The following is an 18958-nucleotide window of genomic DNA, read 5'->3' on the forward strand; positions in this document are numbered from 1 at the left end:
GTTTGCTGCCTTCTTGATGTGCACCTATTTCAAAGTAGCGTTCCTATCGCAGGTACAAACTCCAAAAGTGGTGGACTCACAGCCGGCTCGCCGGCGTTCCATACATACTGGTCGGCTCTTACAACGAAAAAGATGTCTTCGAGTACGTTACGAAGCTCGATGTCTCGGAGATTCCAACAATGCATAGGGTCAGTGGCTCGCTTTTTTCGGACGCACCTGCTATTAGTGCGTTGGCAATGAGCTGCATGCGACTTAAAAAACACGTACCTCCGATTTCATTCAGACTTCCCCAGAATGATCTATCGCCATCGGTTATCCCAAAAGCGTGTTTTCCCTCCATTTTCAAAAGAAAACAATGAACCTATGTTTGGGCACAGCATAAGTCTGCGGCATTTCTTCCACAAAGGCGGACGCACACGAGCCTATAGGCGCTCACTCCAGACTGACGTCATGAGCCGGACGTCTGGTGACACCGCCTTCGGAGAAAATGGCTGTGCACATGAGGGGGACTATTTTTTTAGCCGCGGAGGCGATCGGCCACCGCATTTCGGCCATCTGAGCGGAGCATCTCCGGACTTAAGTTGTATCCGACTATAGGTTCATAGGCAGCGGTGTCCAGCGACTCGCGGTATGACTTCTAAAGTGTTGCGCACAGGAAGCATGACGTTTATTATGCCTCGCATTTGAGTGCCGAAGCTAATAATCACTCCGGTATGCTTCAGAGGAAGCACAGGTGTCTTATTATACGGAATACAGAGGTGTGACTAGCACTAATTACATTGGATGTTTGGAAAATGAACTACATTAGCATGTAACGCTGAAAAGCGTAGCATTGGTGCTACGTTACGTGGGCACTCACGTTGCACCACACACATGATTTTCAAAGAAGCTAAGTGCAACTATGGCATTCGTGGGCGTGTTCCTGCGGGGACGATCAACTCCAGACTATAGCTTAAGTCAGATATGTAGGCGTTTGTGTGCTGCAATAAAATCGATAACTTTAAAAAGTGGTATGTCTTTCTCTTGCTAAATTTATCAAAAGTGTCTAATAATGTTTTCAATGTCTGTATTCGTTGTCCTGACTTCATATACACTGTGAATCGCCCGTGACACATGCCCGCATACCATGGATCGCGGTATGCGGGTATAAGGGATGTGACTGTGGGAAGGAGTTTCACGAAACTGTTTAAGCTGGCCGTAAAAACACTGGTGTGCACAAAAAACTATCATCATCATCAACGGGTATGTGCCACAGAAATTGGGCAAATCCCACTACTCGCCGCTGGTCCACTAAAAATGTAGAAGCCAACAGACCGGCGGCAAACGGCAATTAGGATTTCTGAACAGACGTAACCAGTAATTGACAAAAGCTTTAATAAAACGTCGGGATCAACCCAGTGATAAACACGGTGGCCGCATGTCTCAGCTTCGCTGAAACACCTTTGCGGAGTGCTTCAGCGGTACGTACGACGAGATAATACTAGGCAACGGGAAAGGTAACTGCGGTTGCGAGAAGGCCCCGAAGCGATGGAACCCCTACGCCAACGACGACAAGCCCGCTGATCTATGGGAGGTGCGAACACTCGGTTTCAACGCGAGTCTTTGTCTCTGGAGTTTGGACATCCGTGTCATATCTGTGATTGTCTGTGGTTTAACTCAACCATCTCTGCGCTGAGAGGCAATGTAGAAACAGCCAAGCATCACCTACCTGAAGCCTAACAAAAACCTAGAAGCAACGAGATTAGACTTTAGAATCGTCCAGTTTCGCTGTTTGAAGCCTTTCGCGACTGAGTGAAAGCTTCGCAATATTTTTCGTAAGGAGACCCTATACAGGTGTCTTGTCGGACGAGGAATCCCGTTAAAGGGACACTAAAGAGAAACAATGAGTCAGTTTAGATTGATTAATTGTGCTCTGAGGACTCTAACGTCGTTAATTTCTCTAACATAGGTGCATTAATAGAGGAGAAAATCAAGTTCAGAGTTTCATTTTTAAATTTCAAGCAGAAATCTCCCCGCGTGACGTCACGAATATCGAAGTGTATTTATCGTGTTTTGGTGCCATTGTCTCAACAACATTACTCCAAACTTGGTATGTTAAGTTTATGGCCCCCCTCAGAGGACAATATACTTCATTTTTACCGATTAAAAACTACGTAGTCCCTAGTAGGCGCCGTCAAAGCATGTGACGTCACGGCGATGGTGCAGAAACTTCAAGGTGGCGTCGCCACCTGCACTTTGTTTTTGCGCGTTTTCTCACTTGCTAAGCGTCTTCTTGCAGCAAGCATGGTGTTTTTCGTATCGTGAAAGAGTACTTTACTAATATGAGAAAAATCCTTTTGCCTTTAGTGTCCCTTTAAGAGATGTGATATTGTGTGGTAGAAGAGCAAAATCTCAGCAGGAGTCACACAATGTGAATTGTGTAACGAGAGGGTCAGGGTTCTCCCCAGAAATTTTGAGTCGTGGACATGTTGAGAGCGGGGGGAGAGGGAAGGGGTTTACTAAGTTTAATAATTGCAAGTTCTCAAACAACTCGTTTTCAACACGTATCCACATTATATTTCTGGTCGCCCCTTTCGGAGGCACGGATTCAGAGATTTTCACATAGAAAACTGAAGCAGTTAAGGACGCTTGTGCTCGAGCGCTCGCATTGGATTTCGCAATCTTTCAAACCAGGAGGTCACATGTTCAGAAAGACGCCGCATGCATTGCAGCACGCGGCACAGACCAATGGCTAAGTGCCAGGTGTCATGGCACTCACACAACTAAAAAGAAAAAAGAAACGAGAAAACAAAAGGGTCCCCGCTGGGCCTTAACCTTCGCGCGCTTTTTTACCGAGACGACACAAGTGCCACCACCTGAGTCTGATCCACCAATAGGGACGCTGAGACCTCATAGCTTATCCTCGCTGGAAAGCTCTGGCGGAAAGATAAAATAATGTCACTGGCTTTAGTTTTATTCTGGTGACTGCCTTTAGTTTTATTCTGGCGTAGTTTCTGACGCTGTACCTGTCTTGTGATGCTAACTGAGAAGACACTAGCGCACTTTTTTTATTAAGTGCACAGCTCACATTTTCAACCCTGCTTCTTCCTTCTAGCATCACTGGTCCGAAAACAAGTGCTTCCGATTCTGCGACCAAGTTCTCTCCTTTGTAAAGAAACAACTCCAAAATAATGATGAAAGGTTAGTGACAATCCTAAACTATATTATTGTTCCTAGCCATATTTGTGTCGTTACATTGTTAAGCTTGCCACTGACAGATTGTCAAACATGTCTTATATGACACACTTGGAGACTGACATAAGCAAGTGGTAGTACTATCTCATTTTAGTTTCATGTGTGCGTGTGTCCCCCATGGGGAAACAAGGGTTGATGCAGCAGCGGCAACAACGACCACAATGCCGTTAACGATTGTTTTCGTTGTGTTTTGTCCGGAGATTCTGTGTGACGTTCTTGTTCAGCAGTTATGAGCCAGAGCAAGTCCCATCAGCAGTGAACACGCACGCATATCGTTATGATAGAATCATTAGGTAAAATATATTCACATCAATGTCTAGAGCGAGCATACGGCGGTGTGGAAAATATAATGAATATAGCATCAACACGTACATACCAGGGAAATAATAAGAAATGACACAACATTGAGAGAAATCATATAGACATGGAGAATGGGTGACGCAATGAATGATGATTCTGGAACACCAGTCTATAGACAGAATTACATATTCTCTCAGGTTATAAATGCTAATCGTTATATATTGGTACAGGGCGATTATTTTAGAGTAATACCATGCTCAATATGAGCGCGATCACCACAAATAGTTAATCCTGCGTGACTGTTCATGCAGTGCAGTGTTACTTTCTGTCAATAAATAAAGTTGTATTCAATACTGTTTTTTACCAATTTTTACGTGTGGAGACGCACGTCCGTCTAGCAGTCCACAGGCGCGGTTGGCCTCTGGTGCCTTTTCGTGACACTGCATAGCGCTCCAGAACAGAGCGTCCTTGTTTGATCTCACTGTCAATAAGCGTTGTGACAGTACGTAGAAGTTGGTGCACTTCACCATCATTTGAGCCCTCGAGCTTTGAACGCGCACGCTTTTGCATATCGTGGCCGTAAAAGGAGACTCACAAGCGCTTTTGCCCGAGTCCGTTATCTGCACCGAGGTTACTTGGGGAACACGATCCGAAATCCTTCAGCGGTAAAGAAAATAATGGCAGCAACGCCTTGTTTAGAGCGCGGCTCTTTGACGCCCGTTTTGGGATGAGCTTCACCCCTCGTCGACAATCGCCGAAACCGAACGAACGAGCACAGCGAAAGATATCCTGGCCCGCACGCCTTGAGCCGCGCGACACTTGCTTTTTTTCCGAGGACGGTTGGATTACCTAGAACCTGCGCTAAAAAAAAAAGAAAGAGAAAGAAAAGAAGATATCGAGTGATCGCAAGGAAAAATCCCCTGATTCGCGCGCCTCGAGCCGTGCGACGGTCTTCTTTTGCCGAGGCAGGTTGGATTAGTCTGGAACCTTCGCAGCCGGAACAGAAAATACAAATAAAAGCTGAATAAAAGAAATACCACACTAAGATAACAAAAAATATAGATAGGAAAAATAACAATGACGAGTTTCCTGTAACTGTTGTTTGTGCCACCGAAGCCGAAAATAAAGGGAAGAAAAAGTGAAAAAAAGTGTAACATAAACAAAAGTAAATATTACAAAAAATGAAAAATAAGAGTAGTGTGTAACTTTACCCACGCACGTGTCTCTCTAAAATCCTTTGCCTGAATATATCGCCAAATGAGAACACGCTTACAGCTGCGCTCACAAAGCGCATCAGGGGGTATCGTAATCGTAGTGATTCTTTTGCGTACGACCCCGCAGGGGCGTCTGGAAACAGGCGTTTGGTGTGTAGCGACACCACGGACCCGAGCTAACGGGGGGCTTCGACCCCTCCCACGCCTAGCCGTGCGTGGCTGTGCCGTGTCCGGGGAAAAGGGGATCCTGCGGGTTGAGCCGACGCCGGGTGTTTGGACCTTTAAGGCCCCCCGGAAGAGGCAACACACCCCTTTGGCCCCGGCTTCACGTAGACGGCACCCCTGGGCTGACCCACCCAGGGGAATTTGGCAGTCGCCTTTTCCTATGTCTCTCTTCCTACATCTTCGTCTTTCGCTCTTACTTTAAATCTATCCTGTCATCTTCTTTCTTCCGTTTACTTCCCAATTTTCCAGGCGGCGAGGGTTAACCTTGTGTAGTTATCCAACCTCGGATAGGTATATTTGGTTATAGCGGCGATGCATGGCTGACGTCTCCAAGTGTTATTCAACCTTGTAGCGTCCCCTTGTTGGGCTCGGTGGTGGGTGGCCACCATCGCCGCCGAACTTTACTAGTCCCTCATGGCAAACTGTCTGCCCTCACATCCTGATCGCTCCCTCAAAAGGTGGCGCACCGAAGATACATCACTTTTCGCTAAACAGAAGCAGGCTTTCCCCAAGTTCCACGTTGTGCACAGTAATCATGAAACCAAAACAGTCCGAACTATGTCACCATTTCTTGTCTCAAAGTCGCTGACGGATGCAATTGGCCCAGGCTATAAAGCTACGAAGATGGGAAGCGGAGACCTTCTTCTTGAAGTCCGCGACAAAGAACAGTACGATAAACTAGGACACCTTGTGGCTTTTGGCAGTTTTCCGATCTCTGTGACAGCACATCGCACAATGAACACTGTGAAGGGCGTAGTGTCCGACGAAGACCTAGTAGAACTCACTGAAGCAGAACTCTTAGATGGATGGAAAGATCAAGATGTAGTAAATGTCCAGCGCATCACAATCAGGCGAAACAACAACGAAATCCCGACGAAACATTTAATACTCACTTTTAATTCTACTACCCTACCTGAGACTCTAGAAACCGGCTATGTGAAACTTCATGTTAGACCATACATTCCAAACCCGCGACGTTGCTTTAAATGCCAACGGTTCGGTCATGCGTCACAGAGCTGCCGAGGGCAGCTTACTTGTCCTAAATGCGGAACAACGGGCCATTCTGCCGAAGAATGCACTCAAGATGAGACACACTGCGCGAACTGCGATGGAGACCACCCTGCATACTCCAGAGCTTGTCCAACTTGGAAGAAAGAAAAAGAAATAATAACGCTAAAAGTCAAAGAGAACATAACGTTCCGTGAAGCGCGACAACGTCTTTCATCGTCCTTCGCTTTCAAAACGTCTTTTGCCGAAGTGGTGCGACAGGGGGCGGCACCACAACGGCCTATCGCGGTTGCCCGGACCACGCGCAGCGTGCCGAGGCAAACGCCACCCGCCCCCATGGTGGGAGCAGCGAAGGCTGCCCCGCCTACTCTGAATCTGACCACACCGGCGGCCACTACAAGCTCCGGCACCGTAGAGGCCAAGGAGAGCACATCGCCCTCCGGCTCGGTGGCGTCCAAGACTTCGTCACACCAGGCGAAGTCCCCACCTGCCAAGCCAGAGATGCCGGCGACTCCAGGGTCGTCGGGTCTCACGACCACGCCTCGCCAGGCGAGGTCGGACAAACAAGCCAGCAGCTCGCATACGCGGGCGTCCAGTGCCTCAAACGAGGCAATGGACACAACTCCGGTGCCTCTGGTACCGAAAGAGCGGCGTAGCTCCCTGGAGCGCGCTAAGAAAACCAAAAAGCCGATAATGGGGCCCGACGACGGCCCTGCTACTTGAGCTCTAAATCTCGACCTAAACAACACCCACTTCCTTCTCGTACACACAGCATTACCTGACATCCAATATGGAAGCACAAATTATACAATGGAACGTGAGAGGACTGCTTAGAAATCTCGACGATGTCCAAGAACTCTTACACAAACATACACCAAAGGTGCTGTGTGTACAAGAAACACACCTAAAATCCAAACACACGAACTTTCTACGCAGCTACATTATTTTCCGGAAGGACCGGGATGATGCCATCGCGCCATCCGGGGGTGTAGCCGTTATAGTTAATCAAGGAGTAGCATGCACACATTTACCACTTCGAACTTCCCTTGAGGCGGTGGCTGTTCGAGCGGTTCTTTTGAACAAACTCGTCACCATTTGCTCTCTCTGTATACCTCCACATTACCAACTGCAAAAACATGAATTTCAGTCTTTAATAGATGAGCTCCCTGAACCTTACCTTGTACTTGGGGACTTTAATGCGCATAGCTGTCTATGGGGTGACTCCCGCTGCGATGCGCGAGGCCGTCTAATTGAACAGTTCCTTTTCTCTTCCGGCACGTGTCTCTTGAATAAAAAAGAGCCAACATACTATAGCCTTGCGAACAATACCTACTCGTCCATAGACCTCAGCATCACATCTCCATCACTTCTGCCCCTTCTAACATGGAAAGTCATTAATAATCCCTATGGAAGTGACCATTTTCCTATAGTTCTGAGCATCCCAATAGTTAATGAATGTCCTCCACAGGTTCCCAAATGGCAAATTGACAAAGCCGATTGGGAACAGTTTCGTAAAATGGCTCTCTTAAGTTGGACCAACATGCGTGCTTTAAGCATAGATGAAGCTGTCGACTACTTTACAGCTTTTTTGATTAATGCCGCAATGAACTGTATCCCACAAACAGCTGGACTGCCCGGCAAACGACGTGTGCCATGGTGGAACACCGAGTGTCGAAACGCGCGCAAAAAACAAAATAAAGCATGGAGGCTGCTTCGGGACTCGCCGACAGCCGAGAATCTGGACAGTTTTAAAAACATAAAGTCACAAGGCAGGAGAACTCGCCGACAGGCAAGAAGACAAAGTTGGCAGAAATTTTTATCGGGAATTAACTCATATACACAGGAGGCTAAAGTCTGGAACATGGTTAATAGAGTAGCAGGCCGACAAGCACATTCACTTGCCCTAGTAAACACACAAGGTGACAGCTTGGAAGACCAGGCGAACTTCCTAGGTGCACACTTCGAACAGGTGTCGAGCTTGTCACACTACACGGAAGGTTTCCAACGATACAAAACAAGAATCGAAAAAGAGAAACTAGAGCGTAAATCCACAAAACACGAAGCATACAATGAACCTTTCTGCATAGCTGAGCTACAAGCATCGCTTAATTGCTGCAATAATTCCGCCCCAGGCTCCGACCGTGTTGTGTATGAAATGTTGAAACACCTGCCATTTGAAACACAAAAAACCCTCCTTTCCCTATATAATGCTGTTTGGTTTTCCGGTGAGATCCCCTCGGCCTGGAAAGAAGCCATTATTATTCCTATTTTAAAACAGGGCAAGGACCCATCCTCCGTTGCGAGCTACAGGCCCATTGCACTAACAAGCTGCCTGTGTAAACTTTTTGAAAAGATGATAAACCGCCGACTTATACATTTCCTCGAAGCAAACAAATCAATTGACCCATACCAGTGCGGTTTTCGAGAGGGTAGATCTACCTCTGACCACCTTATCCGTATCGAGGCACAAATTCGCGACGCTTTTGTTCACAAACAATTCTTCCTTTCGGTGTTCCTCGATATGGAAAAGGCCTACGACACCACATGGCGCTTTGGAATATTAAGAGACCTGTCCCACTTAGGTGTACGCGGGAGAATGTTAAATATAATAGAGAGTTACTTGTCCAATCGAACATTTCGTGTTCGAGTGGGCAATGCCTTGTCCCGAATATTTGTCCAGGAAACTGGAGTGCCGCAAGGTGGTGTCCTGAGTTGCACACTTTTTATTATAAAAATGAATTCCCTACGTCTGTGTATTCCACGGAATATGTTTTATTGCACATATGTCGACGACGTGCAGATCGGTTATAAATCCTGCAACCTTTCAATGTGCGAGCGGCAGGTGCAACTTGGTTTAAACAAGGTAACCAAATGGGCAGACGAGAACGGGTTCTGCCTTAACCCGCAAAAAAGTACTTGCGTATTATTCTCAAGAAAGAGAGGCCTCCATCCCGATCCGGACATTAATCTGCATGGTCAGCGGCTGCCTGTGAAAACGGAGCATAAATTCCTCGGCGTAATTCTAGACACGAAACTAAGCTTCATATCGCACATAAAGTATATAAAGAACAAGTGCTTAAAACCATGAATATTCTAAAGGTGTTGTCACGCACTACTTGGGGTAGTGACAAGAAGTGTCTGATGAATCTTTATAAAAGCCTCATACGCACGCGCCTGGATTATGGGGCGATAATATATCAGTCTGCGACACCAAGCGCGTTGAAGATGCTTGACCCTGTCCACCACTCGGGTATTCGTCTTTCTACGGGCGCTTTTCGCACCAGCCCCGTGGAAAGCCTCTACGTCGAATCGAACGAGTGGTCGCTCCACCTGCAGCGATCCTACATGTCGTTTCTATACTATCTCAAAGTGAACGCAGACAAAGAACACCCCTCACACCCCACAATAAATGATTTATCTAGTTCTGCCCTTTTCGACCACCGTCCTTCGGTGCGACAGCCCTACTCACTTCGTGTGAGGGGCTTGGCTGAGGAAACGGGTGTGCCACTTTTAGAACACTGTCTATTGGCTCCCGCTGCACAACTACCGCCGTGGCGGTGGCACCTTATAGACTGCGACCTTTCTTTCATGGAAGTAACGAAACACGCGCCTATTGCACATATCCGTACATACTTCCTTGAACTACAACACAAATACACTTGTGCAGAATTCTTTACGGACGCCTCAAAGTCCAATACTTCTGCGTCTTACGCAGCCGTGGGGCCATCCTTTACAGATTCCGGTACTCTACACCCTGAATCAAGTATCTTCACGGCAGAAGCTTACGCGATACTTGCGGCCGTTAAACACATTCAAAAAGTAAAACTACAAAAGGCAGTTATTTACACAGATTCTCTAAGCGTGGTAAAAGCTTTAAAAACTCTGAAAAGACACAAAAACACCGTCTTTGTCTCGCTGTATTCTCTTTTATGCACGATATACGCACTCGAACAACATGTCGTAGTGTGCTGGGTGCCAGGGCACCGCGAGATTCAAGGCAACGTGTTGGCGGACCAGCTAGCAGCATCTGCCCACGAAAACAGTCACAATACATCCTTAGCTATTCCCCCACTAGACCTAAAACACTTCCTGAAAAGAAAGCTCAGAGCCTTTTGGCAGACCACATGGGATATGCATACACGAAATAAGCTACACGTTGTCAAACCGCATCTCGGTAACTGGCCGCCAGTATCAAAATCACGCCACACAGAAGTTACACTCTGCAGACTTAGGATCGGTCACACATACAGTACACACACACACCTTCTGTCCGGTGGCGAGCCACCTTTGTGTGATAGATGTGGTCAGCCACTCACTGTCCTTCACGTCCTCATTCAGTGCAAGGAACTCGATGCTATCAGAAAAAAGCACTTTTTATTACCCTACCGGCAGCAATTTCCATTTCATCCTTCAATGTTCATCGGTAGGGACCCGCTTTTTACATATCAGTCACTGTCTGCTTTTTTAAACGACGTACAGAGTTTTCATGTCATACATCAAGGTGATCCGTAGCACGGCCTCTAAACAGAGGTCGCTGCTGCGGTGAATACGTTAAAGACAGCACTTGCCTCGCGGCCCTTGGACTCAAGGGCATTGACGAGGCATTCGTGCTGATGTCATATCTTCATAGTCTTATTCTTGCGACCACTTGCCATTCATTCCACTACACATATTTCACGTCACTGTCATGATTTTAATATATATATATATGTTTTACCCGCCTTTAGCGCGAGGAATATTAAGGCCCCTTTACAGCTACTTACCGCAACCATTGCTCACATCCTTTGTCTCATGAACTGGCGCTCTTTGGCCATCAATTGGCCCTTGCGCCATTAAACACCACATATCATCATCATCATCTTTTGCGTACGAACGGTTGAGCGCCCATAACAAGTTTCATAACTCTACCAAGTTTACCAACGTCACATTTTACCTTAGTGGCGGACCTACCTCTGTAACCATAACAACTGATGGCACATCTCAACATAACCTACTTTCATTCAAAACGTCCGTCACTGAAGTGATCGACCTGCTTTTCGGCGCTTGCTCGCCTGCGCAATGCAAACTGCAGAATTTTCCACGAGGTAGAACATCGATAAAGTTTCTAAACGCGTTAGAGCCAGTATGCCCGAACCTCATAATACCCAGCATATTCAGAACTACATCGATGAAGACACATTCAGGATGACCCTAAGCAGTACTTCACGTCGGAGCAATGGTAAGGTGAAGAAACATGACGCTTTGACTACACAGCCTACGTCGGGCATGAAGACGTTATCCAATTTTGCTATCATTTTCGATGAGTCCTCAATGCTTAGGCACAACAGGCTTCGCGTGCGAGGAAGTTGGCTGCCAACTTTCTTTTTGCTCGCCTTCACTCAATTTGCCATAAATTCACCGCACTGTCTTTGTTGAAGGGGTCGCTCAAGTTGCTCTTGCGAAGCACCACCAGTAACCTTCGGCCACATCTATTACGCATGTCCAGGCAGTGCGTGAGTCGCAACCGCCGTATTATAAGTGCGTAGCACTTTAGGGGCTCGGCTTGTCGCTCATCCACTGTCTCATGTGTCATGGTCATGTATGGAACGACAAAGTTTGGCGGTGGATTCTTATTACTTTCCTAACTAGGACGAGGTCGGTGACCTAAACCTCAGGGATGCCAGAGGGATGCATTTTGACGATTTTTTTTTATTCCTTTAGGTTACCTCTCCTCCTGCGGTTTTTGTTCCTTCTACTTAACGATTTTTACATTTTCTAAGAGTCTCAACACAAGGTCCACTTGCACTATGAGAGCTTCTCATGAAGTAGTGAACTGTGCGCTGCATCGAAATCCACTGGTGTGGAAGCGATTGAGTTGTTTTAGAGCTAAAAATAATTTCCATCCACCAGTAGAGAGATGGTACATCCTTGTGCACCGTTTGACATCCCGTTTAGCGCGCTCTGGAAGCCCATTCACCGTGGTATGGTACGACGCACAAAACATAATCGGTACATTGTGATCTTACTGATTTTTGTCTTGAAAGATGGACAGTTTCTGCACACAATCTCCCGGGTAGTCCTAAACATGTTACTTTTCAGAAAAGCGATGACTTTTTGTGTAATACATCTACTTTTGCTGCTCGTGCCGCCATAGTTCCGTTATAAATTCATATATGCTCAGTAAAAAAAAAAGCTTGCCTTTTTCTGACTCTTACTTTCTTATTCAGTTCGGCAAACTCGAGGTGTACAACTTTAAAAGGCAGGTTCGAGTGGCAAGTAATACCATGGCGTACGTAGGCTACTTATATTTCACTTTTTTGTCATGAAAAACAGGGCGTGAACGAACTGACTTCGCGTGAGGCCGCGTAAATCTCCAAACTAGATTACCGGAGGTGTGCTAAAATCTGTCGTGTCCTACAGGTTCTGGATTATCATGGTCCAAAGAAAGCACCCTGCAGTCAAGCTTTTGGTGACTTGATACGAACCTTCGATAAAAAATCGGTTGTGCTCTGGCTTCCCACAATCTTATTTTATTTATTTATTCTCATTGTTCTGTGCTCGATTACGTCTCCAGCCTTGACAAAGCATCTCCATCAGTCTAAAAGAGGCTCAGGTCGGTGGGAGATGGTGGGGACAAAGCTGAAAGTTGCTTACCCATCTGGCGATCAGCCCTTTGGATTCGGTCATATTCCAGAGAAGTGAGGGCCTGGAAACTGGTAAAGTGAACTTCGTGCCGTCTTGTTATGTATGGAAGTACATAATTTCTTTAAAGAGTGCGAGTGCTTACTTTTCAGTAGTGATGTAGTTAGCCTCAAATGGCTTGAGGGTGTAGCTGTGGTAACCTACTACTTCTTGCTTTTTCTACTCCTGTCCCGCTATGTGAGAAATAAGTGTCCCGCTATGTGAGAAAAAAGGGTAAAGTTAAAGGGCTAGTAAACAGGAACCGACTTTTTTGCACATCTCAAACAAGCTCGCTGATTCGTACAGGACGCCTAGGCTCTGACATATTGCGAATATCACAGCGATGCACGCTGCGCAGTAGATTTTATTTATTTATTTGATTTGCATACACATATACACAAGGAGACAGATAAAAGAGGGAGAGCGCAAGCTCGCAACTGCCACCGACAGGGGCACGACGCCTGCCTACTCTTTCGGGAGGAGGGAAGAGACAGAGGTCCGTTTCGAAAAACCCCGCACCCCTCTCCAGCGCCTGTCCAGTCCTGCTCTTCACGCGCGAAGTGACGTAATGTTGCCCATGGGAAACGCTACATAGCACTGAATTCACAGACTGGTCCTCTGCACTACAAAACGGTGCGTTGGCCCTATGGGGAGGCGGTTTTGGCCGCGCAGTTGTCGCGGGTGTCGCGTAGTGTGTGGGTACCTCCAAGCTCGGAGGTCCTCCGAACTCGGAAGACTTCGCCAGTGCCTCGTACCGCGCTTCTGCACCCCGCCGCTCTGACACGAGCGACATGTGGAGAAAGCTTTGCTCGGTCGTTGGCTGCGCGTCGATTGCATGTTGAACATTCACAGTTTCCCACATGTCCACCTTTACCTAAATCCTCCACCCGTCTTTCTGACGGGTTGCTTGCGAAGTACACTTGTCTCGACTCGGAAGAGTCCAAATGAATCGTACCGTTTGTGCAGTATTGAATAGAGATGACTGTACTTCGCAAGCCCCTGACTTAGTGTCATTCAGGAAATGTTTTGCTTGCCCCGTCGGAATGTGACTGATAAGGCTGCCTGTGTCCACTGCAGCCGCACGGAAAGCATCTTAACTCTTCCTACGTCGTGGTCGTCGCGACAGCTACCAGAAACAGTATCCCTCGTAAGCGTTGGCTTGGCACGCCTTGACGACCAGTCACTTTCTTACGAATCAATGTTGCTATACTGGATGATAGGATCAACTCGTTGAACGACCCAGACTCTCGGATATTTTGTGTGTGCTCTTATTTTATTGAGCTCCAGGTTTCTCTCCTTTCGATTTTCTTTTCAACACTCTCTGCGTTTTTTTCAACCTTTCTACAGTGCACTTTAGAAGACTGGATATTTACCTTCCCGTTGACCTAATCGCCTTTCGCACCTCATTTATCTAACCCTTTCTACCATTTCTCCCTGTATTATAAATGCCAACAGCCGAAGAAAACGAATACAAGTTTTCGGTAAAGTTTTCTAAAACAATACTCTAAGAAGAGTTACCTCATTTTTAACGGGCCGTTTTATATATGAAAAGTAACATTGTGAATACACACTTACCAAATCCGTTGTTGGTAAATCCGTTACCAAATCCGTTACCAAAGCCGTTGTTCGAGCTGCAATGTATTTGCGAATAAAGTTAGAAGCCCTGAATTATCTTTAGGTGCATAGAATGTGGAAGCAGTGCACATACATGCACGGAGCAGACTGACAGGTCCGCATGACATTGGCGTACACGTCCTGCTGCAGTCTCACGTAGTTGAAACTTGTCATATCATGTCATCTCTTGGTCATGGGCTTGAATTGAGCAATGCGAATTTTTACGGTGGACCAACCAAATTTTTGGGGTGGGCAAAGGCAATCTTGGGAGTTGGCCAAGTCATTGGACACAATTTTCGAATGATGCTAAATGAATTCTTGGAGTGGGCCACGCAAATGTGGCGCGTGGGCGAAAACCATTCTGGGAGTAGGCCAAGTCGGCTTTGTAAGTCGGTTAACTCAATTTTCTAATTGGGATCAAAACGCAAGTGACGTCATCTCGGTCATATGAGTTTTCTCGCCATCGGATGTTCACTCCGGACGCCGTATGCTCGCTGGATTTGCGGTTCATAGGGCATATAATCCTTTCGCATTAATAAGCACGAAAAGGTTTCGTTCTCCCTGGCTAAAGTTGCCAGCGGACAAATGAGGCATTAGAAATATGACCATATAGCGAAGCTCTTTAGAAGAGTTTCTACCTCTGCTCTAAAGCACTGGTTGGCACTGAAAAGTGATATGATCCTGTCGGAAATACTTTTAGTAATCTCCATAAAAACAAAAGCTTTTCCAGCAATGCTCTGCATTTGCTCCTTCAGGCTTTTGTCGAACTCTATCGCTGTAATTTCCGAGCAGTATTTTACGCCTGACAAAAAAAAACGCTGTGTCTAAGTTATCATTAAGAATCACCGTTGCAAAGACACACCTTCTATTGAAAATAATTAGCGCATCGGCGTTGCTCACTTAATGTTGCTACAACTCTGGCTTTAGCTACGTGCTTCTGTGAGGCGCATTTGCATAGATGGCTGTAGAAGCAGTGTGCGGAATACCGGGGTACAAGTCAACTTATACCTTGTCAGGTCTAATTGAATTTTGGAACAGCATTTAATAAATGGCTATAAAAGCTTTTGTAATTCTGCTATATATATTTGAGGACGGTTCAGAAATAGGTTGCACCCAATTACAACCCCTTGTGTTTTGACCTGCTTCAGAGTCTTGATTTTCGACCGCCTGAACGAGGAGAACATTCAAGGAAAAAGGATTATTTCGTGCAAGCCTGGTGATAAATACGCAGTGCTGCCCTATTGGTATGTCCATGAAATCTACGACGTTATTGCTTCCAGCTAAAGCCATTTATAGAATTTTGATGGTGGGTGAGCTGCATAAGTGTACCATCCGAACAAGCATTCCCCGGCATCACAAGAGCCTGATGGTTGAAATTGTACTGGACTCTTACACACGGCTATGCAGCCAAGGTATGCGATGTCACTCAACAGAATGTGAGCATTGTCGCTTCTCCTCAATTTTACCAATATGTAACCGATTTTATCACTGAAAATGCTTTCCATGCCTTGTAAGACTTATTGCGAAATAAAGGTTCCTTTTGGCGGTGTGTTTATTTCTGAAGAATATAATTAACAGAAACTAAGGACTCTACGTCCTCGCGTCCACAGCCCATCTTCCTCGACTCGCCGCCGTGCAGTTTCCATCGAACTCGAGGATCTTCACGTCGGAGCAAAAACGCTTGTTTTTATTCCAGTAACAGGACGAAGGTCCGGTTATTTCACGGGACCAAAGTACGGTTTTTCATACGAATAACGTCCGCTGCCTTCCGTCAACCTAAACAACGCAACACAAACGCTCAAGATAATGTAAAGAAAAAAAATGTGGCTTCGCGTGAAATTACTACGGCATAAATGTAAACTACGCCGTTTGGATTAATTTTGACCATCAGCGCTCTTTAACGTGCACCTTAATCTAAGTACACGGGTGTTTTTGTATAAATTTCGTCACAAGTTGCGCAAGGCAACTCAGAATCAATAGTTGCACGAAAAACTATGTCAAATTAATACTGTTTAAGTCCTGTGGTCTTAATGTACTGTATGTAAATGTATAACGATTTTGCGTATTTTGTACACTGCCAATGAACTATCATTTTACCATGTAACATGATGTCCTAATATGTTTTGGGTGCAGGGGCCCCTGTCAGGCGTCGCTCGCCTTTTGTCCCTGTACCTTTCTTGAACTTGTACTCAAGATCATATAAACATTCATTCATTCATTCATTTTGCGATTTAATTGTCATTTCATTTTTTGTTCTTTTTAGGGAACAATTTAAGTACCGAAGTGTCAGGCGTGACTTAACAGAAATATTTCTCTCTAGTGAGACCAGCACCGTACACAACTAAAGCTCGTCGCGTAACGTATAAACACCTAACCACAACGCTCGAGTACATGCGAGCCTTTTTTTTTAAACCGCGCCGCTAAAACGCTATATTCCCATGAGATTTAATACTTCTCATCTTTAGGGCAACGCCTAGTGCACTTTGTAATGCGCTTGAACCACAGAGCGGCACCTACACTGATATGGCTCTCGTGAACGGAGGGTACGACGACCACACACAGCACTCTCGCCAAGTGCACTCTCTGATCTTATTACAGAACATATACAGCCGATCGAGGCCAAATGCTTCTTTACATCGTGTTAGGCATACGTACGAGCGGTTAAAGCTGCACTAACGCAACGAAACAAACCGCCTTTTGAGGATCTGCGTGACGTACGCGCACATGTAAATATAACGGGGCTAGCAGACGACGCATGGAGCAATCCACACTAGGCGCGGTTCAGCCAGAAGCCGCTAGGTGGTGACTCCGCTCGGTCTCGCGGCCAAGAGAGTGCTCTTCATGGGCGTGACACTGATATGACGTGAATAACTGGATGAGATGAAACGTGCTACATGATTCTGAATGGCTTCGAGAGTTTGAATGAAATGGCATGAGTTGTATCCCATACGGTGCACGCGTGCTCTTATTTGGGTAATGCCAATGTTTCGTAAAGTGTTAACTTCAATGAAGGTGTGCCGGGAAGCGTTTCGGCGCAGATAACTGTGCATGAGGTTCGCGTTGTTAGTCGCATATTCTGCATGCATGTTCCACGAAATATTAGAAGAGATGTGAATACCCAGATATAATAATTATCAACAGATGGTAATGAAATGTTATTGAGGGAGTTAAGTACGCGGACAACTGGTAGTAGTGTGCCCCGCCACGGTGGTCTTGCGGTTATGGCGCTCCACGGCTGACCCGAAGGTCGCGGGATCGAATTCCGGCGGCGGTGGCTGCATTTTCGATGGAGGCGAAAATGTTTGAGGCCCGTGTAGTTAGCTTTAGGTGCACGTTAAAGAACCCCAGGTGGTCGAAATTTCCGGAGCCTTCCACTACGGCGTCTCTCATAATCATATCGTGGTTTTGGGACGTTAAACCCCAGATATTATTATTAACTGGCAGTAGTGTGGCGTCAAACTAGCATGCTCCAATATTTAGTTGAAAAAAGTGTCATAAGCAATTTGTTGCACCATTAGAATGCTCTATCTAGATCGCGTTGCAGGTTAAGATGATCGGCATAGCTAGTAATTTTCTGGCAAAGTACGCAGTAATCTACAAAGAGTCGGACAGTGTAAGAAGAAACACAAATTCGAAGATCAATGATATAAATGAAGAAAACTAGCGGGCCTAAAACGGACCATTGTGGTTCACCAGACGTCACAGCATAATTAGGCGAGCAAAAATGCTTAGTTGTCACATACTGGCGGTGGTAAGAGAAAAATTTCTTAATTTGTGCAAGTACACTGGAGTCATTGTTGAGTGGCTAAGTTTGAAAACAAGTAGTTCATGTGAGACGGAGTCAAATGCTCTAGCGAAATCCAACTTTATGCAGTATCAAGTTCAAGTTCTGCGTTAACAAGTATGTCGTTCATAAAACGCAGCATCTTTGTTTCGTGCGAAACTGCTTAACAGAATTCATGCTGGTAAGTGCTGAAGAAGGAATTGCACTCAATGTATTCAACGAGGTGTGAGTATATTACATGTTCTAGGGTTCTTACTGGGATGGATGCTAATGATATCGGACGGCCGTTATAAGGCTAATGAACATCACCAGATTTATGCAGAGGGACCACCTTGCCAGCCTACCAGTCAGATGGCAGTGTGAACGTCTGTAATGGCTGTTCGAAAAGTTTTGGCAATAATAATAAATAATAGACTTGCGTACACTTCAACATTTTTGATGAGATGCAGTCCGGACCGGCCGATGAAGGCACTTTCAAGTTGACAACCAACCTTTTAACACCAACTGCATCAATGACGATGGGGTCCATTTGCAAGAAACTGATTTTTGTTAAACGCGGAAATACTGTGGAGGTGCTCTTATGAAAGTGTGCAGCAGACATCATTCAGATCATTGCAGCACTCGCTAAGAGCAACTGGGACACAAGACTAGAATAATTGAATATGTCGCGTTTTAGTAGTTTAATAATGGTCCAAAACTTAAGGTGGTTAAATTTCTGACTTTCGAAAGCGCAATACAGAGTTCACGGTTAAATATCTGATAGGATGGCAAATGGTCAGTTCTGGCTGTTAATTCTGCGCGTCGGAATACCCGGTTCTTTTTATTGCGAATACGTTTTAATGCGTTTCAAACTATGGAGAACGAGGATTTGATGAAACCTTTCTCTTAGGTACAAAGCGATCAATTATGGATAATGTTT

General features: G+C 45.8%; 1 protein-coding gene across 1 annotated transcript in view; it reads left to right on the top strand.

Annotated features, from left to right (window-relative positions):
• Positions 1-15819, top strand: part of LOC119377124 (decapping and exoribonuclease protein-like) — a 28954-nt gene extending 13135 nt beyond the window's left edge. Inside the window, exons 3-5 of the mRNA XM_037646722.2 lie at positions 53-188; positions 3095-3180; positions 15404-15819. Coding sequence (XP_037502650.1) covers positions 53-188; positions 3095-3180; positions 15404-15539 — 358 coding nt within the window. The 3' untranslated portion in view covers positions 15540-15819. The remainder of the gene's footprint in view (positions 1-52; positions 189-3094; positions 3181-15403) is intronic.
• The last annotated feature ends 3139 nt before the right edge of the window (positions 15820-18958 follow it).

Source organism: Rhipicephalus sanguineus, unplaced genomic scaffold, assembly GCF_013339695.2.
Source record: "Rhipicephalus sanguineus isolate Rsan-2018 unplaced genomic scaffold, BIME_Rsan_1.4 Seq358, whole genome shotgun sequence".
NCBI classification, from domain to species: Eukaryota; Metazoa; Arthropoda; class Arachnida; order Ixodida; family Ixodidae; genus Rhipicephalus; species Rhipicephalus sanguineus.